We start from the raw sequence: 23,622 nt of genomic DNA, 5'->3' as shown, positions 1-23,622 counted from the left end.
ATGATTGCCCATCTCCATAATTTTCAAGGTCTCTTTGCAGAGCCTCTCTGCCTCCAAGGGAGTCAACAGTTCCTCCCAGTCCTGTACCTTCAGCATTCTGAACATGTCAAAGAACTGGACCAAGGATGGAGCTCTGTGAAACCCCACTAGTGACCAGTCACCAATCTGATGTCATCCCATTTGCTATAACTCTATATGGTTCACCCATGAACTAGTTGTTTACTCACCTCATCACTTGTTACTCAGGGTAAAATTTGGTGGAGAAACAGAGGAGCAAGGAAGTAATGAGATAAATAGCAGGGAGCTATTTATGTGGGTGAGCCAGACTCAGGCCTGGGAGTCTCAGGATTTTCTTGTGGCATTAGGGTTTAATTTTCTGTGTTTTGTCCATTTATCATTTGAGAGAGAAAAGAGAACAGTATACATCCTGGAGGTTAACTTTCACCCTTTATGTTCTTGGGGAATCTGCCTCATTGTCAGCCTAGACTGCTTTGAGACATTGCTGCAGGATGTTCTCCCTTATGTCCCTGACTTTCCTGTTCAGCTGGGACATGTGGTAAACATGCTCCTACATCTCCCACCAGCTGTAGGTATCAGGTCGGGTCAGTGAGGTAGGTGATGTGAGAGGACTCTGAAAATCCATCCCTTGAAGAACAATTCTGCATGACTCTCTCTCATGGCTGGGTGCCTTGAGTGCTCTGCATCTCTGTGTGTGGGCTTTCCTCTGAGCAGCGTCATGGATGCTCCCAGAGGTGCTCACAGCAGTGATAAAATCTCTACATAGCCTTTGTAGTGCTCAGGAGAGGCTGACAGAGGCTGAGTGGAAGCAAATGAGCTTTCCTTGGGGTTAGTTGTACCATGCACCTTACCAGTCTTGACAGGTTCTGCTGTGGAGCAAGAAGAAGTAAGAAGATTAAATAGAATATATATTAAAACTGTTTTGTAGAGTAGCATTGATCCTGACAGACTCAAGAATCACTTTACAAAAAGATTTGAACGAAGTATTGCTACTCAGTTTGGATACTGGAACAGGCTGATCCTGGGCTCTTACAGTATGTGGGAAATGCTGCCTGCAAGGGGGGGATTTCAGCAGTGGGTTGCCAGTCTGTAAAGGTCGTGGAAAGGTGAGGCAGAGATGGGAAATGTAACAAGGGAAGCTTATCAATTTTGCCTTTGATGGCTCTTTCTACCCTGCAATGCTTTCCAGCCTGACCTCTGCAAGTGGCTCTAGTGGTCAGTACTCAGTTGTTCTGCCTCTGGGTAACATGGCAGACTTACCTTACCACACCTTTCTCCTCATCGAGAGAGACAAAGGAAGGTGATCTAGATATAAGAAGGTGCAGGGGAGTTACACTGAAAAGAGCCATCCAGCACTTGACATAAAGCTAGATGGGGTGACATGCACAAGTATGGAAGTTACCATGCCAATTTGCACCAGTTATCTCCCTGCTCCTGAGTCCTGTTTCCCAGCCTGGCTGATGCTTCAGAAGAGTCCAGTTTGGGGGAAAGGTTTTTTTTCTCTCTCTGCTGGTCTGAGGTTGACTTCAGCCTCCAATTTTGGATATTTTTTGGCTTTCCTCCAAGAAGGTGGGTCCAGCTGGTGGCACATTGGCAAGCTCAGGGGACAGCTTTGTATATTCTCATCTTTTTTTGTAAGAACTTAGATATAGAAACAGCTATTGTCAGTACACAAATCACCACTTAAGCCAAAGAGCTGCCACCCAATTTATTGATAAAGTTTGTGGAATATTCCCTGAGGTGGCATCCAGTCACTGATGTGGTCTTGGGCGCAGTGTTACTCACTGATGTTCAGAGTTTTACCAGCTTATGAGTTTTAACTGAATCTCTGACTGACATGATGATAATTTTATGTGAAGAGGCAGATTGTTCTAAAGTACTATGATATTCTTGCAGCAAGTTTTGGCTGCTGTCATTGAGGAGGACTGAAGAACCTGCATAGATCACACTATAATTCAAATATCTATCTGATACAATTTTTAATCCTGCTTAAGCCATGCTACTTAACTCAGTGCTACTTGGTGGGGTAAGTCCCATGAGTTAATGTAGTTCCATATGTTCTATATTCTCTGGAAACTTTTCTCTCTCAGCTTTACATTCCTATTTCTGCTCTCTTCCAGAAAATACTCAGTAAGAACCAGCTATTATGTATCTCTCTGTGGGCATGGTTTCCTTCTGCTCTTTTTGGTGGTGTATAAGGAAGGAAAAAGATGGAGAACAGCAATGTTTCTCCTGAGAGATTACCCTGGCATACTACTGGAGACAGCGCTACTGTAGTGCACAGAACACAGGGACAAAAATTCCTGTCTATTATCACTTATTATTTCCTTCCTGGTGTATCTGAATAAGTGGTGGGTTTTTTCCCTGCTCTTTTTTTTTTTTTTTTTTTTTTTTTTCCCCCGTAGCCACCATTGTGGAGTGAAAGGTCATTTCCATTTCACTGTCTATGTTTCCTGTATGCCTTTGGAACTTCCAGGCATATTGAAGTGCTCTCTGAGGGCAGTCAGCATTGCCTGGCTTTGGCTGATGCTGTATTTCACCAGCAGTTTTCTGCTTTTCTATCCAGCTTTGTCACTCTGAGGTTCTTCTTGATCCACTTTTATCTTGATTAATTTAAATGAAGCTGTCTGCATTTTTCTACCACCTGTTCTTCTCAGTTTCCAGGTCACTCACAATATACTTCAGCCCTAGCACAAACCCTGGTGTGACTAAGTTTTTGAGCTGTACACATGCTGAAGAGTAGCTGTTCATTCTATACTAACATTTTCAGTTGAATCCACTTTCTCATTTGTGAGATGTTGGTTTTCCAAGAATGTTGCTGAAAAAAAGTGTTGCCTGAAGGTCTAGATTGTCAGCTGGTTACCTGAAAGCTGTTCCTCAAAGCTGTTGCAGATGTACTTTAAAAGAAGTCTACTAAACAAAGGTCCAACTCTTGTTCAGGAGTGAGAGCACTGACTAAATTAGTACTGTAAGTTAATTATTTGTATATTGTTGTGCATAGTTTATACTGTTCTAATTCTTTAAGCTCATAATTCTAACTCCAATTTCCGTGAGCATAGGGATCAGACCACTGAATCAGGGAATTGAGGAGCTTCCCTTCAGTGTGGATTTACTCTTCCCTCACATCCTTCATGGGTGAGCTCAGTCATTTGTTGTAGAGAGCCATTCAGGGACTCACTGGGAAAGGTGTGACATACAGAGAAATGGCAAATTCTTCTTGAGCATTAAGTCACGTTTAGATGCTCTGATACCAGGCATAGTGAAGTCAAGCTGATATAGTCCTCACTGATGGGATGTGAAAAATGACACTGGGTGGTTATTGAAGAGAATTACCTTTGCAGTCTTTTCCCTTGAAGAGTCTCCTTTAGGCTAATTTCTAAGAGAGGGAAATGAGCACTGAGGAGTTAGTAGGAGGCTGGTTTTGTGGGACATTCACCCCTGAGAAGTCATTGTGGAACTGAGGTTTTCTCAGGACTTATGGATGGATGCCCTTGGTCTATTTCATTATCCAGTGCTTGATTCTCCCTTCATTCTGGTGTTCCTGGTTCCCTCTAGTACTGAGCCTTACAATACTGCTGCTATTCTCTGCTCACTGGCATGTGCTTCCCAGGTGCTCATACCCTCCTGCTTCTGAGGCTGACCCTGTGATGACAGCTGCCTGGCTGCCTCTCAAAGGTTCCATTTAGAGTTAGCCCAAGAGCAGACAGAAGGCTGCACTGTTACACCCCGAAATCTGACACAGTGTGGCTTGCCTGCTTTTCAGTGGGTCCTTGACAGCCTTTCAGCTCATGTCTGTCAGACCCCTGCCAGGCACACAAGTTCACTTCCATCTTGGAAGAAGGGGAGAGAGAAGTGACATTTCACCGAGTGGTGGGCACGCCGGGGGATGTAGGGAGATAAGGCAGGATCACAGAAGCAACTGAAATCCCTAGCGGATATTGCGTTGCTGGCTGGATTGACAGGTTAAATGTGTTGCTGGGACAAGTATCCCTGCTCCCTCTGTCCCAGAGGACTGTGCAGTGAGAACAGCACTCAATCCTAATGAATCTTGTCCTACACTGGGACCAGTTCTGTTGTAGCGTGGCAGAAGGATGTTCATGGAGAATTTGTTTCCAAATTTCAACAGGAGCTACCAATAGAATGGCTTTTTAAGTAAAAATCTTCACTTAGCACACAGCAGCAGTAAATGAACAGAAACAATGATGTGGCCAGGGATGAAATATTAGCATTTTTCAAATCCGTTTAGTGAAGACAGCCCCTGGGCACTGGTTCGGGCCCTTGTGTTAAGGGGCTGTTTGCAAAGCACTAAGCTAACTTACAGCCAAAACCTGCCAGCTTCTTCCTGGAGCACTGCAGGGCAAAACTTGTCTGACTTATTGACAAACTAAGTCTGGTCTAAAAACTTCATAGCTTTGCATTTCTTTCATCTCAAGGTACTTGAAATACACCATCAAGAGCACAAGCTTCAGGTAGTGTTTTGGCTGCTCCAGACTACAGGCAAGGAAAAGGAAACAGTTTTGTTCAAGAGCAAAGTGAGGTGACTTGTTTGAAGAGCACCACTTCAGTGACTATAGGTGACCATGATGTACTGAAAAGCCTCCCTGTTGCAGTGAGCAGCCGGTTCAAACAGCCCTGGCTCGGAGAGCCTTCCTGCACAGTTATGAACTGCTCCTGCCCATGGCTGAGTTTTCTGCAGAAGTTATTTGTTCAAATGCTAATCCAGCCTTGACTAGTTCACCAGCTCTGGTGGATTGCTGCACAGGATGGCATGGCTGGAGGTTATTGTTAAGCAGAAGTTTTTCACTCTTGGAAAGATATGACTCTATCCTTGGGTAAGGTGAAAGTTGTATGGGGAGCCTTTTCTTTAAGGTTATTTGTTCCTACCTGATCTCTACCAGTAAAGCTGTGTCAGCTGTGTCATGTGAGTGGTAGTTTCAGCCCAGCACCCTCTACAGAAAATCCCTGGTACTGAAGCTAAGTCTAGGGCTCCTGAACTGGGGAACGTGGTGTCAGCTCTCAGGAAATGGATGTCAGAATGGAATGAGGGTCTTCCCAAGGAATTTTCTGTGTAGCCACTCTGACCAGTACATGACCCAAGCTCTTACCTGTAGGTCCCAGACCAAGGCACTGTCCCAGGCAAGTGACTGTGTTTCAGGAGAGGGTGAGAGGGGTGCAGGGGGGCATCAGTCCTGCTGGGTCAGCAGTAATGAACTAAGCCAATACAGTAGAGTCAGGGGACCCAAGGGCTATGAGGAAGATGCCTAAGGCCATGTGGTTTTCAAGGGCAGAGAGAGGAGGTGCACAGTGCCTGGGGATGAAATACTAGGCAGATAGGTTGATAAAGCAGTGGGGCAGTGATGCACTGTCATCCTGCAGCCAGTGTGGCAAAATTGCACCAAGGCACTGTGTGCTGTGCTAGCTGACCTCTCCACATCGCTCTCCTTTCCCTGCCCACTCCTATACTTGGCAATGGAGGCACTGCCTTTGTTTTGTGCTGTGATCTGTGTCCTTTCTTCCAGGTACCATGATGACTCTGCAGTACCTCCTGCCTGTTGTTAATGCCCAGACTATTCAGCCCCATATCTAGGGTGTATTGTCCACTTCATTCCCTCCCTTGTTTCACAACCACAGTCCCATTCTGCAGCCCTATTACTCAGTTTGGTGTGCAGCAGTGCCCCTTGCAGTGCCTACCAAGAGTTTAATAAAGATCTACTGCCTGAGTTACCTTTAGCTTTTATAAAGCAAAAAATGCAAACAGCTTGTAAGCAGCATTCATTACCTTGCACGCCTTCAGCTGCTTATTGGATACACATCCCCCTCCCTCCAGCATCTCTCTCTTTTTTTAATATGTTTTTTTTTAATTTGTTTTGATGAATGAGTGACAACCCTGACACCCGATTCGCTGAGATTAATAGAAACGACACAATATTTACGTCGCGCCGACGAGCAATTATCCTGCCATCTATCTTTGAGATTATCTTTCTGATTGAAAACTACTCATCCGTGTAATCGGAATTATTTGGAATTAGAAGGGAATTTATGGCCCCTCTCACTCTCCCTCCTATTTGCCTCTGTCTCCATCCTTCTTCCCCCTTCTTTAAGAGGGATCCTTTCTTCCTTCATTCCTTCCATCCTTCCTTCTTTCAGCCTTGTGGATGGACACATATGCTTTGCTGTACAAGGATGGTTGTTTCTGGAGATGGGGGAGACTGGGCCACACTGTGGCCAAGCAGGCACTGGGGACAGTGAGAGTACACTGAGGCTTGGACAGCAGCTGAGGGATGAAAGGCTCTTCAGAAGAAGGCTGGCCTGGGAAGTGGATACGTGGAGGATGTGATGCTGTGAAGGCTGAGCAGGAAGCACTGCTGTGACAGAATAACTGGGGGCACCTCACTTATCTTCATTTTCTCTGTTTTACTCTTCCTTGTTACTCTGTTTTGAAGATGCCTTTCATTGGCCCACTGCTTCATAAATGGGCTCCTTGTACATTTCTTTTATCTAAGTATTTTTCTGGAAGTATTTTTCTAGGTCACTCTGTACAGGAGAAGGACCTGTTCTTGTGGGTATCTACCTGCATAGTGTGAACCTTTCTGTAGCTGCTGCTGGTGTTTCTGCTTCTTCAACAGCCCCTGGAGACAGCCTGTCCTCCAGTGTATGTGATGGAGAATGGCAGTCTTGCTTCAATACTGTGTCCCCTAAAACAAAGCTGTCTGTACAGGGCTTCTAGGAAATACTCTTGCTTATTTGTCATAGATTTAAGGAGATGATAGATGGTAAAGGACCTGTATAATTTTTTCTTACTGGGAAGAGCTCTGTCCTTTGCATTTTTTTCAGAAGCACTAGTGTTTCTCACACTTTATTCAATTTTCTTTTTTTTTCCTGGCCTGTGATGCAGAAGAAGCAAGTGGTCATGTTGTGTCAGGTCACCTCTAGAGGCAGAAGGCACAACTCTCCCTTGTTGGTGATTCTGAGACAGAACAGCAAGATTCTCATATGCTTCACCTCTTCTCTGGAAGCCCATTTCTGAGCACAATCCTTAATGAAGCATTTAGTACCTTTCCCCTTTCCTGGGTGAAGACAGGAGTGGGACTATCCTACTACATCTGGAGAAAAACATCTATGCACTAACTCAGTCAGCACTGAGAACTACTCCTTCTCTGCAGAATACTTCAAAAATAGAGCTTGGTTTTGTGGTGGTGTTTTTTTTTGTTGTTTTTGTTTTTGTTTTTGTTTTTTTTTTTGTGTTTGTTTGTATGTTTGTTTGGTTTGGGTTTTTGGGGGGTTCTTTTTTGTAAGTGGTTGTGGCAGAAACAGAGACAGGGAAGTGCAAGTCGGGGAAGTCAAGCAGCAAAGACATTTTAAATGGATACAGTAGAGTCTGTGTCCTTTGAGAACCACAGCATGCAAAGGTCCTTGGCTCATGTGAATCCTGGTGGAGAAGAGAGAAGGGAAGCACTGTAGGTTTCTGAACAAGAGCCATGTGCTAAATGAGAGGCACAGTCTGAGTGCTGAAGGAATTAGTTCTGAACTCAGTTGCAGAGATACCAGCTAACATAGAAGCCAGGCTGCAAAGATGTTTGATACCAAGAACAGTGTAAACAGTTAATAATACAAGGATTTGGAAAAGGAAATGTGCTCTGAGGTACAGCTGCTCCTTCAGCTCGAGAGATCTAGGCCCAGATGGGAATCCCAGATCCTTCCGCCCAGAACTACCCGATGTTGTTATTAATTAGTATGGAAATATTTTCCTTTCTTGAGAGAGGGCTGTTGAATTGCCAGCGGGATACTGGGGGGATGGGTGTGTGCATGTGTGGGGTAGCCTATCAAGAAACTATTAATTAGGTTACTTCCCACTGCTGTTGACATGCAGGGGAAGGGGGCTGTTTGTGGGCCAAAATAAAACGAGAAACTGAAAGACTAGCATCAAGCATGGAAAGCTTGAAGAAAAAAGGAGATGGGTAGGACAAAGCACACAGGCTGAAAGGGGTGTGTGTAAAAAGACATTCCTAAGATTCCCAAAGCAGAAGATGTGAAAAAATGGAAAACCAGGATATGGTTAGAATCAAAGGGGGAACTCTTTTGAGACCTCAGCAGCATGGGTTGGACATAGCCACAAAAGGACTGATGAATCCTCTCCTGCCTTGTTACTGGTTTTGTTGTTCATGCTTCCACAAACTTGGCACCAAGGTTTCTGCATGTCAGAGCAGTGATACTTTATGCCAACTGTCACTATGAAACAGGAGAGAATTTAGATGAGAAACTTATTTGGTTGTAGATTACCTTCCTTTGCTGACTGGGTCTTTTACCCCCCTTCCTTTGGAATGGGATCTTTATCAGCTTTGATGAATAATCATAAAAATATTCATTGGAAGTTTTCCTTGGCTTTCTATATTATCAACCACTTTCTACTTTTATCAAGGTCATTTTGCAGTCTCTAGCTCTGTACTTCTGGTCATGTACTTCTAGTTCAGCCCTGGGAGAGGGCCGAATGCAAGGAAACCTCAGCAGAAAGCAATAGTGTAGCCCTGTATGTAGGCAGTAGGTGCTGCATTTGCAGTTCTGAGAGAGTGCTAGAAGAGAAAGAGACTAGAATTGTATGTGAGATTATGGGCTAGAATAAGTGAGGGATCTATTCACAGAGGGGAAAGAAAACAGAGCAAGTGGGTTACCTAAAAATATCAGTGCAGGCTCCTGGCTCCCTTGCAGAGGGAAGAAATCAGTGCAGTTGTGATTATTCAGAGAAAGTGTTTTGGGTTTGCAAAGCGGGAGGAATGGAGTGATAAGACAAAGACATAGAATTGATACCTCATATGGGACCAACACAATCCATATCTATTTATCCTGTGATCTGCCTCTAGGAAATGTAGCTGTCTGCTGCATTTTCTTCCAAGAAACCTGTCTACTACTGGAACATGCAGAGGATCTACCTATCCTCCTTGGAGTAACAGAGCACAGAAGGAAAACAGCTATCCAGATTGCAGCCTACCATCACCACTTCAAATCTTCAAGTTCCCAAAGAGATCAAAAATAGGGGTGGTTCAAAACAGAGAAACTGGTAAAAGGAGGCACTAAATCTGGAAGAATAATTTGGCTTTCAATTTCAGATGTTTGTGCACAATAGTGACAATTTATTAGCACGTGAAAGATTGTTAGTTCATGCACATCTCGGGGGCCAAGGAAACTGTTAGCCCTAAATCTGCCGCCAATTACAGAATCCAGGAGTGCTCATGAAGCCCGTGCCTACTCTCTTCCTGTGCTTCATGTAAGGCAGATTAGGGTTGAGGTGGGATGATGCTCATCAGCAAGGAGGAATATGGCAGGACAAGAAGAGTGAAACAGGAAGAAGCTGAGCACTGCACATCCAGCTCTTTTTGGTCTTGGTTCCTTGTGGGTGTCACTTGTCTATCTGGTTTTCTTTTGTTTTCAAGAAAATTAAATACAAATAATTGTGTTCCTTAGAAAAATGCCCTGTTAGTTTAGTTTGAATTTATTGTTAAGTCTGCTTTTCTAAGGGAATACTGAGTATGTGATTACACTGGTTAAGTCTGTAGCTTTTTAATATGTTATCTAATTTCAAATGCATTTTGCACCCAGTCAGAGTCTGAAAGGTATTAAGTTCAGACAAGTTTCATGAAATAGGTGACAGGTAGAGACCTTATTATTATACCTTAGGGAAGACTGCAGGATGAGCTCATGCTTATTAGAGTCCAGGAAATCCGCATGGGACAGGGACTGTCCAAATGCCCCAATTACAGAAGAGTTCAGTTGAGGCTCACATCTTACTGTGAGTGCATCAGAGGATCCATTTTTTGGTCAGTGTCTTGCAGATTGTCTAGTGAATAGTAAGGCATGAGCTTCCTTATTTTTGGGCATTCATAATCCTGCTAATTCATGTGGATTCCCTGGAATTTAGTAAGAGGTGAGTAACAGTGCAGCCTCAGTGTAATAGTTAAAAAGCCAGTCAAACACAACAGAGAATGCTATTGCAAACAAGGCATCTTTGTTTCAGAGAGAAGATTCTTAAAGAAGTTAAGCTGAAATGCAGACATAAAATTGCTGATGCCTGGACTGACTGTATCCTCTGACCTCAACTTATGTGTGCCCCAGTTTTTGTCAGACTCTTGAGTGCTGGTTTCACTGTGATTTTGGATCCCAGTATAGTCAACCTGGTCCAGTTCTGGCATGAATATTACTTTGGTCCGACATACTTAGTTCAGCACAAGTTCTTTGGAGATGTAAGCTAGACTAACATAAATGTGGTTATAGTTACATAACTTTTTCCAGTGAAATGTTCTTGTAAAATCATTCCTGTGAAGTGGGATAGTTACATTTGCACAAAAACGATGCAGACCAGGCCTCAAATTACAAAGTATTTGCAGTAAAGATCATATTTGCATATTTACATATACGTGGTGCGAAGTGTCATAGGACCACAGGTTCTGAATGCTGCTTATAATAATAACAACAATAATAATAATACTACAAAAAGTCTGTCTGGGGAGTCACCACAGCATGTCTGTAATTAGTTGAAGTAAAAATTATCATTTATGAGGCATCTGGAAACATTAAGTCTCAGAGATGAACAGTAGCTATGTAGTCATCTCTGTCAGGGCACAACCTTAATGACATTTTTGTCTGTGAACTTCCTTACTTTTGCCTGCTCTGAACACTAAATAAAGGTAATGGCTGAAGAGCTTTTATTTGCAATTTTGCCATTACGTAGACCACTGAGGCTGTCCATGACTCACTTAACAATGTTTGCAAAGGTAACAGGCAACATTTTGCAAACATAATGTAGCAATGCAGATGCAGTTTCTCTGCACAGTCTCACACATTCTGAAGAAGGAGCTGAATAAGAGTTTGCATTTATGGAGAACCTGGCTGAAGAAATCACCTTTGAAGGACAGAATCAAAGAGCAGTTCAGGGCAAGGAAGTGCTTCCTTGTGGCTTTGGGCATCAGGTCTTCTTTGCTCTTTGATTAAGCTTTTCTAGAGTGAGTAACAATTTCTCCAAGTTACTGCCACAACTCAGAACAATAGTAGTTAATACAGAAGACTTGAAAATAATTCTTTAAAAAATTGAGTGTTTTGTTAAATTTGAGTGTGAGAGAATTACAGAGATTTAGGAAAATATTTTCTTGAGGAATTTCCTAATACCATCAAGAAATATGAAATGACCCACGATTACAAAGAGCAGTCCACATGCCTCTAGAGTCTCATTTTCTGCCTGATGACCAGGGAGAAAATGAAAAATAAATTAACTTTTTTTTTTTTCCCCTAAATATGAATTGTTTTCTTTTTAAAAACTTAAGAAGGAGACATGAAAACATTTCCACAGGGTATATGTTTTCTAACATCCCACTTTTACAAATTTAAAAATGTGAATTGTGTCATCTGATAAAGTGGCAAAAAGAAATTTCTTTGGGAGAATGACACATATGTAGCTCAACAGTTGTGGAGAACAGGCTTCCAAAGAGAAGAAGGTAGTCTGTCCTTCAAGTTTCCATGTAGTTTCACCTGGTAAATGAATCCCAGGATCTCACAGCATGGTACAAAATATATTCAAGAAAGAGAGGTTCTGTTGTCTGTATTACTTAAGGTATATTAACTCAGTGATAACACAGCCTAGATACAATCTCATGGTGCTTTGCATTTGAATTAATATAGCCTAGATCTCATCTGGATATAAAGTCCAAATGAATGACGCTGTCTTTCTGCTGAAATCCAAACCAGCTTGTTAGGAACACGCTCAAATAACCCTATATAGCTTTGTTTTGTTAATGTACCTTTATTTGCTGTGTGCATAAAAACAGGACTTCTCCTGGAGTTTCTGTTACCTGGCTGCAAAGTGACCCTGCTGCCCAGCCTCGAAAGCACACACGGGGTGGAATCCTACACTTCTGGCACAAAGATTATTGCTGCACAGAGGTGATGAAGGATGGTTGTGATTTCATACTGGGTTTTTTTCCCCAAGCTTATAAGCACAGGACAGTTGTGTGGTACATGATGTGTCAGGGAAGAAGCTACTGTGAGTGCTTTAGATCTGCCTCCCTGTGCTCAGTGGGCAGTCCCAGCAAGGCGGTGTATGAGTGTGTGAGCCCATGCCTGTGACACATTCCTGAAGGGAGGCAACAGGAGAGGAGCTGGGCCTCACCTCCCAACAGCAGCAGGGCCCTAGGCAGAAGCGATGGAAGGGACTGGTTATTCCAGGTGAGGACAGGTCCAGGTGTGGCGAGAGCACAGACTAAAGCAACAGCAAGGGACTGAGCAACCAAATGTCTGCATCTGGAACACGGGCTCCACAGAAACCTTCCTCAAGCAGCTGTTTCCAAGGGGCTTTGGGTAAATCCACTTGAAGTTAAGAATTTGAGAGATGTTTTTCCCCTCCTTCTCACTGTTAAGCCTTGGTGAATGTGACATCTTGTTACAGGGGGTAGGTGGGGATGGGGAGGAGGAGGGGAGTATGGAGGGCAATATAGTTGGCTAAGGACTGTGCTATACCTGATCTCCAGCTCAGGTTCCAGCAGCTTTGAATACCTGTGATGAGCTGCAGAACAGCATTGTGTCCAGAAGTGGCCCATAGCACTTCCAGGAGCACAGAAGGGGAGGAGGAGGGGCAAGAAGGCCACAGAGACATTAGAAGGGGGATGTTCTCTGTGGCACATGCCCAGATTTTCTGCAGAGAAATCTGTTGGCATTTTGGCTCTTTCTCAGCCTCGCATTCTGTTGGCTGGCAGCACATGGCTCTTTTGGGCTGTGGGGACAGCTGTGGTCCACTTGTCTGAGCACCTGGCACCTTATCCCGGTACCCCCTGGCACTGCCACCTCTCTGCTGGGCCCATGTGTGTGTCCCTCCCTTGACATTCTCTCAGCGCAAAGCATCTTCAGACCAAATCCTAAGTGACTGATTTACAAGCAGTAAAGCTTGTAAAGTGCAGCTGCACCAACTTCCCCTGCAGCTTGTCCCCTCTGTGTGCTGTAGCCTTGCTCCTCCATGTGGGATGAACTCCATGCTGAGTAGCTCAGTTTCTGGCTGCCTGGAGAGTAGAGGAAAGGAATGCGAAATCCTTTTGTGAAACTCTTCTTTCTGGCACATATGAGTAACTACATTTAAAGAAAAGGCTCTTGCTATTTCCCCCTTCTCTCTCTTTCCACTCTCTTAAAGAGGAAATGTTCTGAGTTTTGAGGTGTTCCAGGCTGCAGAGCAGGAAGGGTCCAGGTTGGAAGAGCTTTCAGAGGTGACTGGCAACTCTGAGATGAAAAATGACTTGAGGTGATGGAATGAGGGGGCAAAGAAGACTGCAACAGAATTGCAGTGAAGAGGAAGAAACCACCTCACTTACTGCTAAGAGGAAGCTGAGCCAAAGTTCAGCAGAACTTGTCTAAAGACAGAAAGAAATACAAGGGAGAGAAGGATACTACCTGGGTCTGTACCTGTTCAACATTTTAAAAGGGCTTAGAGCTCTCTGCCAAAGGCCTGGCAGCCATATAGTGGGCTCAGAAGTGGTTTTAGATGGCACAGAGAAGCTGAAAGGCTTTAGTTGGAAATGCAGATTCCTGTTCCCCTAGAGGTGCAAGGGAACTTTGTTGTACCTTTATGTGCTGGGGAGATTTCTGTGGGGGTAATGCTTAGCCAGACATTTTGTGTTTGATTTACCCACAGTGAGGGAGTGTATTATGGTGGCAGAACTTCACTGCCAGCAAGGGAATTGAGGCAGGCATCTGCATACACTTTGCTGTGTCTGTGGAAGTCATGTGTGCCCTCAAGTGCTTCCCAAACACAACTGTTTCATTTCCTCATCAGTCAGGAATTTTAGGTAGGGGTTTGGTGTGACCTGACAGAATAGGCTCTCCCATAATATCAAGACAGTTTCCAGTTCTGTTCAGGTTTATTTTTGGTTGCCTGTCTTCTCTTACCTGTCCCTGTGGCGTATCCAGCCTGACACAAAAGCCCTAGCAACATCATCCAGAGATCACCTGTCAGGAGCACTTGTTTGACCTGGTCTGGGGTACAGAGGGAGAGCTACTGAAGAAAGCAGATTTTTTTTCTGTCTATTGTGATACACTGTGGTGGGCTGTCCTTGGCCAGCTGCAAACTGCAGTTCCTTCAGGAAATATCCACCTGCTGCACCATGCCCTCAGCAGGGGCATGGGGGGACTGTCTGCTTCAGCACCTTGAGTGCCTCCTCCCCTCCTGCTCTGACCTGAGTGCCTGTGGGGCTGTCTCTCACTCCTCACTGCCTGTGCAGTGTTTTCTGCCCTTTCTTAAACATGTTTTCCTATGGGCACCACCATTTTGTCCAAGGGGTTCAGCTGTGCCCTGTGCTGGGTGGGTTGGAGCCATTTGGAAGAGGCCATATCAGGAATGGGGTAGCCCTGGCCTCTCCTCACTAAGGCTGCCCTGCAGCCACCCCACAGCCAACACCTGGCACAGACACCTGGTGTGGATATGCTGAGTGACACTTGGCTGATAGTATTTTGACAGGGGTAAGAGGTGCACCTTCTTCTTAGAGAGTCCTACCCCCAGGGCAGAGATAAGGGCTCTTTCTGACACAGTTAATGTGGCTGCAAGGTCAAGCAGGACTGAGATCAATGGTGTTGCTTTGGAGTGGACCCACTGCAGAATGGGTCTTTCCTCACTTTAGAAGCTGCAGGATTTGCATGGCACCTCACTTTCTTTTGAGAGCTCTGCTGAGTTGTGCCAGCCTGCTGGCATGTCCTCAGGGGGAATGGGGGCAGGTGAAACCCTTCAGCTTGCATGCAGAGGGCTTCTCCTGGAAAAGCTTATTCCTCATCTGGGTGTCTGCAAGCAGAATATCCTCTTCCTCTGAGGAACTTCATCAGTTATTTCCTATCATTTTTATTTTTAAAAATTTACCTTTTAATCAAGCAAGACACGCAAAGGGTATGGAGCCTTTCCCTGCAGAGGAGAAGAGAGAGTACTAACAGCCCCCCTGACACACAAATTTGGAGGATGGTGATGCTTTTTCAAGGGAGCTGAACTAACAGTTTGGCTGTAAGGAATTTAGATTTGGAGCCAGACATCATGGTTAGGCCTGTCTGTGGTTATAATGTAGTTGTTTGGGTTTTGTAGAAGTTGTCTGATGGCATCTGAACTAAGAACAAAACAAAAACCCAAGGGGAAGCTGTTTCTGGTGATCCTAGTCTCTATTTGATCTGGCACCAGAGCTGGCTTAAATCTCACTTTGTTCTCCTTATCCTGATATCAAAATTGGTACCAGCTCTATTATGACAGTTACCATGCTTCCTGTCCCTCCCCGCCACGCCAAGGTCACTGGGAACATGAAACAGTATCTCCTGCCTGAAGCTGACCGTAGTAGGCTGCCGGGCTGCTTTGAGCTTTGTCTGAGTGCACAGCTAATGCCCTGCCAGCACAGGTGTGGACTTGCTGGTGCTAAACAAGGTTCTGAGCAAGTGGTACAACAACGGTGGTTGAGTTTCTGCAAGGCATCTGCAGCAAAATAAAAAAGTGCAGAGGGTGCTTGCCCCAAATGATGCAATGGACAGCCCAGCGCTGGAGGAATGCATTGCAGCGTGCTGCTGGAAGAGGATGGTGGTGGTTTCCAGTGAGTGAATATTGTGGTTGCATAATTTAGGCAGGAGTACATCCAAGAATTCTTATTCTGTTTTTCTGGGTTTGTTTTTTTTTTTTTTTTTTTAAATATTATTTTTTCATGGGTGTGAACACAGAAGCCCATTTGGGCGAAGGCTGTGTTGTAGGAGTGAAAATTTAGAATGGATCTAAGCGAGGTAAAGGTAGAAGAGACTGTATTATCATACTGCGTGTGATATACTAACAAAGGCTGTGTATTTAAATGTAATGCAGCATATGATTGTCCTAGTGCTTGCAGGCTTTAAATTCTTACAGATTTTATTTCTGTGTGTCTGTGTAGAACTGAATGCTTGCTCTGGATAGTTTCTGAACACACTCTGCTATGTGTTTTGTTGCTCAGACAAAGCTGTTTTTCATTAGTGCATTGTTATTACTGCTGGACTCAGAAAAACGAGGGAGAGAAGCATTCTTCTATGCTTGCACTTGTTCTTCTTCAAGCCAATAGCATAACCTCTGCTTGAGCAGCCACAGATGGTGCCTCTCCATAGTCTAATTCTACAAATAGCTGTGCCAGGTGAAGACTTTCTACCCACAGGTCTGAAAATGAAAGAATAGATTTGGGTGTTGCCTAATCCAGGAAAGTTCCCTAGTACTAGCCTGAGTGCTTTACTTGTATCTATTCAGAAAGTTTGCATATTCCTTTCTGCCAAAGAACTGCTAGAGTCCTAATCTCCAGCTGGCCAGCAGCTGGACAGTGCTAACATCTTTAGCTGGAATAGTTAAACCTGGTAGGAGGCCTGCGTTAAAATCGTAGTCATTTTTACATTCCTGAAAAAATAAAAATATATCAGAACTAAAGAAGGAGCAAAGTTTACAAGAGTATTAGAACAGTGTGACTTTCCCTGCTGATGACAGAGACTTGACATGGCAACATGGCATGAACCATCCTGGAGGGTACATGAAAAAACTGGATGCAAAAATATGAATTTTGTGTTCAATGTGTGCAAGAAAAAGCCCTGCTATGGCAGTTGGTTGCACAGAAAAAGAATATTGAAGCAATATGAAGTTTATGGCATTGCAATTAAATAAGGAATTAAAAAACCACTAATCTATCAGCATTTCCCTCTTGAGCAATTGCTGTTTTTCAGGCTATTTTGTTTCAAAATACATAGTATATTTAACTTCCTATTAGATCTAAGAGTCATACTGTATGTGCCAAGCATACAGAAGATGGTTGCTATAGTTGCTATTCAAACTTTTTCATTCTTTTATCTTCAACTTCTTGTCTTGTAATTTTCAGTCTTGGAACATTTGTTAGTTTGGGGTTTTTTACATTAACTTCCTTTATGTAAAAAAAAACCAAAAAAACCCCAAAAAAACAAAAAACCAAAACAAAACCAAAACAAAAAAACCCATCATTTTTAGAACATTTTTTGGTGTGTAAGTAGTCCTTGTTTGAAATCTGTGCAGTTCACACCTCACTAAATCCAGCAGGGCACTAATGCAGCTGTTTAGAAATTTTGGGTTTGTGAGGCTCTTTCAAAGTAATGTGACTCTGATGAAGAAACTTTTTATTATGTGTTATATTATTCTTCATAGTTTGTGGCTAGCCTTGGAAATGGCAAAGCTGACTTTCAGTTTATCTTTTAATACTTGTATTCATACCTGCATTTCCTGTTATAAAAGCAGCAGTGACTCTGAGCTTTAAACTTACAACACATAAATCAGATTTGCACCAAAGCATCTGGAGGCACACAGAAGAAGGGACAAAGATTATCTGTATAGTTGAATGTACGGGTAGAGGCAATTGGAAGATTTCACTGATTGGACCAGTATTTTCAAGCTTCAACTGTTTTTGCTTTGGCCCTATCTAAAAAAAGGTATCTATGAATTTTTGTTTGTTTTTGCTTTAAAAGGAAAGTATATTTTGCATTCCTCTATAATAACTTGCATGCAGCTGAGCAAATTCTGCCCAGATTTATATGTGCAAGACTCAAACTCTGTGTCTGAAGGAAAATAAGCACTGAAATTTTACCTCCACTGTAGAATTGAGGATCTGAGATGGAAATACAGGTGCATGATCAAAGGGGCCCCCCTAGGAAGAAGCATTTTAAAAAAATACCTTCCCAAGCAACAAGTAGAAAATACTGCACTTGCACTTTACAATGGGTAAAGAGTATCTCAAGGATATCTCAAGAATACCTTGTACTTGGGTACCTCAAGGAAAGGGTGAGCTTTTCTAGAGTCTACAAGTCACTAATGTTTATCTTTGTAATTTTTTTGTTTGTTTTTAATGTTTCTGCTTTTGAAATCTTCTGGCTTTATTTGTGCAGTGTTTTGAGTGGGCATTCAGTCTCATGGCCTCCACTCTTGGATTCTTTCCCTGCCTTGCCCTGAGTCTGGAATTAAGTGGTGTTTATGCGCAAGGGTGCTGGCAGTGGGAGTGTGGAAGTTGTGTTTGAAGTTTTATCTGAAGCAGATCTTCTCTGGATTGCTGGGTATCCCACTGGGGTGCAATTAAAGTCATACATCCTTCTGTCTAAAGGCGGAGAGGAAGGATGGAGGAATTCTGACTCCATTCAAAGTTCATTCATGCTAGTTAACTGTAGCTTCTGTCAAGACTTCCTCCCTTCAGCCTTCAAGCAGAAAGTGAAAGAATGGGGTACTAGTGTATGCCCAGGACTTCTTCTGCTATGTAGGTATGGGATGCCAGTGATAACACTGGACCTGGACCTAAGAACTGAATGGAAATTCCTAGCTACCTGCTTGAGATGTTCCCAAAAAGTTCTTGTGATTTAGACTGCATCGTGGGTATTTCCACCAGAGCATCAGTTTAGCCCATGACAATGTAAAGGGGTAGGGATGATGCTTTTCCATTCAACACAAAGCTTGACAGAGTAGTATTTGAAGAACTTTAGATGTCAGCAATATTTAACAGCAAAGAACAGTCTGACAGTTATAACTGTGTTTTTTAAAAGTGACTTTTGGATTTAGGTTTTGGGACCTTTGTCTGCTATGCCTCAGCCTGATTATTCTGTGTACAGAGTGTCTAAAATTCCTTCTGATGGCAATGGGTAGTGTAAAAGGTTTTACAGCTCTCGCTATTAAAGCCCAAAATATCTTGTACCACCCAGCCCAAATAAGAGGGCAAAAATAAAATTTTTCATTGTTTATCAGGTATTTTTTGATCTGAGATCTGATTCAACTAGGTGAAGGACCAGAATCCAGCAGGCAATTGAGGGTGTGTTTCCATGCTGGACCTCAGCCTGTCAGATACTTTTTTCCCCCTCTTCATTTGTAGGTCTTCATCTGTAGATATCAAAGTGCTTTAAAGCACAGTGTTAAATATTGTTATCTCTGTTTTTCCAAAGCTGAGGGATATGCAGCTGTGGTAAAGTGACAAGCCAGACTTCACACAGGACAGTAGCTCAACTGAGGAAAATGGCTAATCATCATGGGTCTTTGCCTAGTGCTTCATCAGACCCCTCTCCAGTGAACACAGTGGTTTTTTGTAAAACTTCTTGACTAAATTCTACCAGCTTAGACACAAAGGACACTGACACAAGGTGAATTAAGCATGAACTAAGATTTTGCCAGAATAGAGGAAAGTACTGTGTCTTCCTATATAATCAATAGCTGAAATTGAATGAGACCTTGGCTCTGATGTGGTGGGTCCTTGCCTTGATTTGGGATAGCTGCTCTTGTTGAACTAACTTTCTTTACTCCAGTAACAGCAGCAGCTGCAGTGTGGTGTAGACATGCCCAAACTAGCTTAAATAGCTCAGGTACTGCTAGCCACTGAGCCAAAGAACCATGGAGTTCAGCATGGGCTTGGTGCCTGAGGATTTTATCCTGCTCTTTGAGTTTAGCATTTCTTTACCATCTCAGCTCAAGCAAGCCTTGCAATATGTTGAAAAGAAGGCTGGTGGGTCTGGTACCCTGTCTGCACTAGTACTTTTTCTGGCAGGAGTGTGTGTGGTGCTAGGGTTGATTGTAGGAGATGTTGCCAAAGACAGCAGTGTCATGAAAGCTGTTTTGCCTCAACTATTCTCCCTCTTCTTCACCACTCTTCCACTGGTCTTCATCATTAGCTGCCTTGCCATTGATTCCATTTGCTATGGTGCTCCCTAGTCACTAAGGCTCTACTGGAAATCATGAATATCTAGGAGCTGGTGAAGGCTTGGAGAAACAGCTGCCTGCTGGAAAGGTTACCAGCCTTGCCTGACTGTGGCTTTAACAGGAGAATCTGTAGGGACTAAATATGGGAAAATCCAGGACCATTCCCCCTGTAGCAGGTGATAAGGACCAGACCAGAAGCATCTGTGATGTGTTCTCTCAAGTCACTCTCCAGATGGTGGGCTCCCAGCTCAGCCTCTGTAAAAGAGCTTTGCTGATATCTGTAACTCGTCGCTTTCTCCTGGCAGCCAAGGACTTAAGCAGAAAAGAGGGTTCAGGTCCTTGAGTGTTAAGTAACTTCTGCTGAGTCAATAGGGAGGTACCATCAGTGCCCTCAGTTTTGTTTGCAGGAACAGCCTCATCAAATAGTGTTTGTGGGCAGAGACCCTAAGTAGACTGCCGAGCTGTTAAATTGCCAACCTTCCCACTGGTTTATTCTGCAGCAGAAATACAAGCATGCCTGGACCAAACCCCAGACCTCAGCTCTGAACTCCTCTCTCGTTCTGTCAGAATTCCCAGCTTGTTTTGAAAATGGCATTTATTTTTGTTAAATTGCAAAAGAGTTGGATGCAGTCTGCTAGTTGTGTTTTGCCTCTCCTTCTTTGTGCAGTGAATTTTGTTCGTTCACTTTACATGCCTCAAGTTGCTGTAATGCTGCTGGGAAAGTAATTGCCTTGCACTTTCTCTTTCTGATGCCCACGGGTGACTGTGGGGGACTCCTCCCTGGGCACAGTGCAGAGTTAAAAGCCCAGCTTTTGCTGCCTTGCTTAAGACCTGGTTATTTCTTTCTTTCTTTCTTTTTTTTTTTTTTTTTTTTTTTTTTTTTTTTTTTTTTTTTGTCAGCTGCCTGTTATATCAATCACAGAGCTGGGATCTATTTATAGGTTGGGACTCGGAGTACTGTGTCCTAGTCACAAAGAGAGGCAGAGACGCAGAGGGGACTGTCGGCTGGTGCAGGCAGAACCAAAAGATATTTAATCAGCAATTAGAAACACCTGAGGGCAAGGGAAATTCTACTCCAGCCTCGAGCCTCATCTCTCAGCCTGCAGCATGTAAGTAGCGAACTTCTATCTTTTATTGCATTTGTGGGCTTGTGTTTTGTTTCTTTTTTTTTTTTTTTTTTTAATCCAAGCATTGCTCTGCACAAATCCTTTTATCTGGTCTAAAAATTATGGCAGCACCTTGATACAGTTAAAGGTAATAATTTTTTCAATTCTCACTCTGTCAAAGGAAGGTCAGTGCGACCCACAAGGAGAGGAGTTGGTTCAGAACTTTGTAGAAATCAGGCGGTTTCTCTATTTGAGTGTGGTTTTTTCCTCTGGAAATAAGTAAATGAAAGTTTGAGTGGAACAGTTTTGTTTTGGGAATAGAAACAGTCAGGTTTGCTGGCATTCCAAAAAGGTCAATGTATAACGTAACTCTGCTTAAGGGCTTACCAAGGACAGGTGCTATTTATCCCATGCTGGTAAAGGCAAACCTGGGAACTTTAGCAGTCTTGTCTTAAAAGATCCAAGTGACAACCTTCCCTCTACTAAAAAAAACCAAAACCCAATACCCCCCCAGCTGCATATCAAATATTTTCTTATCAGACACATGCAATGAAATTTTGCTTTTACTGAAGGGATTTAGCATTAAGCAGTTGGTGTTTCTTTAATTTTAGAAGTCCCAAAGCAACTGAAGAATCTTCAATGACAAAAGAGGGGTGCAAGTCTTTGCAAAGTTGGCACAGTGATAATCAAAGAAGGAACTTACTCTCTCATCACTGAGATGTTTTCTTTAAAGCAGCCAAGATGTAAAATGTTTGAACAATAATATATTTTTGGAGTATTTTTATTAACAGAAATTTGAAGATAGGGAGAACAATAATTAGTCAGAAATTGTTTTTTATTAATAGCTTTTAGTAGAAATATTAAGATGGAGAAAAAGAATGACTGTGAATATTTTTGTTAATAGCTTTTAGTATAATATTTTTTGTCAAAATATAAGAGGTTTTTCTTGTTTCATATTCTTGCTTCAGAGGTTTGTGTTACATCTTTTTACAAAATTTAGGGTTAATATTTATTCTAAGAATAGGAAAATAACCTTGCTATGTCTACCCCCCAAAACCTTAATATTACAATTTTAATTTTGGTATGTCAAGTTTTAGCATAAATTTCTCACTAAAAATATGTTATAGAAAACTTTTTACCCCCCCAAATGTACCATTTTTGAAGGCACAACAAATAAAATGAAGCTAAGCTTAAAATAATTTGGAGGAAAAAGTGTCTAATAGAAACAGAATAATAAAACCAGAGCTGCCTCACAGTTAAAACATCAGGTACTGAGGAATACTTGATAGATTAATTTCTTGGATTGACTGTAGAAGGGTGAAAAATAGGCTTTTTCTTTAGCTCTTTATTTTGCCTTCCTTCGATGTGCATTTTATAATACTTAGAACATTTAGCTTAAGTGCTAGGAATAAAAAACTACTGACTACATATTAATGCTTTCTAAGTTTTTAACCATCTATATGAATACTCCATCATTCAGCTAGAATTCTGATATAAGGAAGGCTTTTAGGAGAATATGGATAAACCAGGTGAATTAATATGCCCAAATAATGCCCCCAAAGATCATTACAACACGTTGCTTGCTATGAACCTTTTTTCTCACAAATAAAACCGTGATCGCTGTCATCATATGAAGCTTTATTTTGATTATTAAAGCTTTTTGCTTTACTTAAAAATGAACATATTTAGATTATTTAAGTCCTTTTCTGTTTGTTTTGCCATGATATTACATTTATTGCTTCTCTGTAATAATGCAATGTTATTTTGTAATAAAAGGAGCAGATTTTTCTGAAAAGCATTAAAGGACTAAAATTGCTGACTCTGTAACTAACAAAGAATCTATCATATAGCTGTTCTGAGGTCCCACTAAGAATTAAAAACCAAGAGACATTGCTGGAAAAAAAATTGAATTATTTTCTTCCCTACACAAAAACAATATTAGCATGACTATGCTTGGAAATTACTGTAAACCTGCCCCCCGCCCCCCATTTACCATACATTTTTGCAGAAATCTGAGAAATCAAAGAAGTTTTGCAAGTATAAAGCTATAAAAGATTCAGTCTTAAGAATTTGTTTGGACTATTCTATAGTTGTGTCCATGTAAATGCTGCACTTAATCCTTCTCTTTCAACCACATGTGAGTATTTTGCTCTGTTACCTGCCATATCTTGTTATTACTGCTTTGGAAAAAAAAAAAAACAAAAAACAACAAAACAAGTGCCTACTGTCCTGTGGGATGATGATCAATGCTTTATAGGACTGCTTTTATTTGGAGGGAAGGGGTTACCCCTGGTTAAAGGAAAGACCAATGCATTATGTAGCAGAAAGTGTTTGTTATTTAGTTTCTGCATCACTAGTGATTCACATTTTGTGCACTAAGCACCTATCAACCTCTGAACTGCCTTTCTGTACATATGCTATTGCATGATTTTTTTCTTTTCATTCCTTAAAAATCCCAACAAACATCTTTTGTTTTATCCCAGTCTATGTGTTTCTTTGACTGCAAAGTAATGATTGACATGCAGATTCTCTTTTCCACGCCTCTCGTTTCATTGCTGAGTATGACATCTCTTGGGAATTATAAATAAAACCTGTGCCAAATCTGCTGCACAGGTGTCTGGAGTACAGCATGCTCAGGTGCCTCACTGTAAATCCCTGAGAATATGAAGTAAACACAAGCAGAATAAAAATACTCTTCCTGAAACAATTCTGTGTTTTGAGGGGCCTTCTGCATAAACCCCCCAAAGCCAGCAGCCAGTTATTAAAGACTGTGTAGCTTTCTCTCTCTCTTACCTTTTTTATCGC

At 42.4% G+C, this 23,622-nt stretch overlaps 1 protein-coding gene across 5 annotated transcripts in view; it reads left to right on the top strand.

Moving 5' to 3' along the window:
* Positions 1–23,622, top strand: part of ESRRB (estrogen related receptor beta) — a 186,750-nt gene that overhangs the window by 11,553 nt on the left and 151,575 nt on the right. For all 5 annotated transcript variants that reach the window (XM_053980341.1, XM_053980342.1, XM_053980340.1 and 2 more), the window contains exon 4: positions 20,653–20,820. In XM_053980341.1, coding sequence (XP_053836316.1) covers positions 20,819–20,820 — 2 coding nt within the window. In that variant the 5' untranslated portion in view covers positions 20,653–20,818. The remainder of the gene's footprint in view (positions 1–20,652; positions 20,821–23,622) is intronic.

Source organism: Vidua macroura, chromosome 6 (assembly GCF_024509145.1).
Source record: "Vidua macroura isolate BioBank_ID:100142 chromosome 6, ASM2450914v1, whole genome shotgun sequence".
Lineage (NCBI taxonomy): Eukaryota > Metazoa > Chordata > Aves > Passeriformes > Viduidae > Vidua > Vidua macroura.
This window is presented reverse-complemented; position numbering and strand designations above follow the sequence as displayed.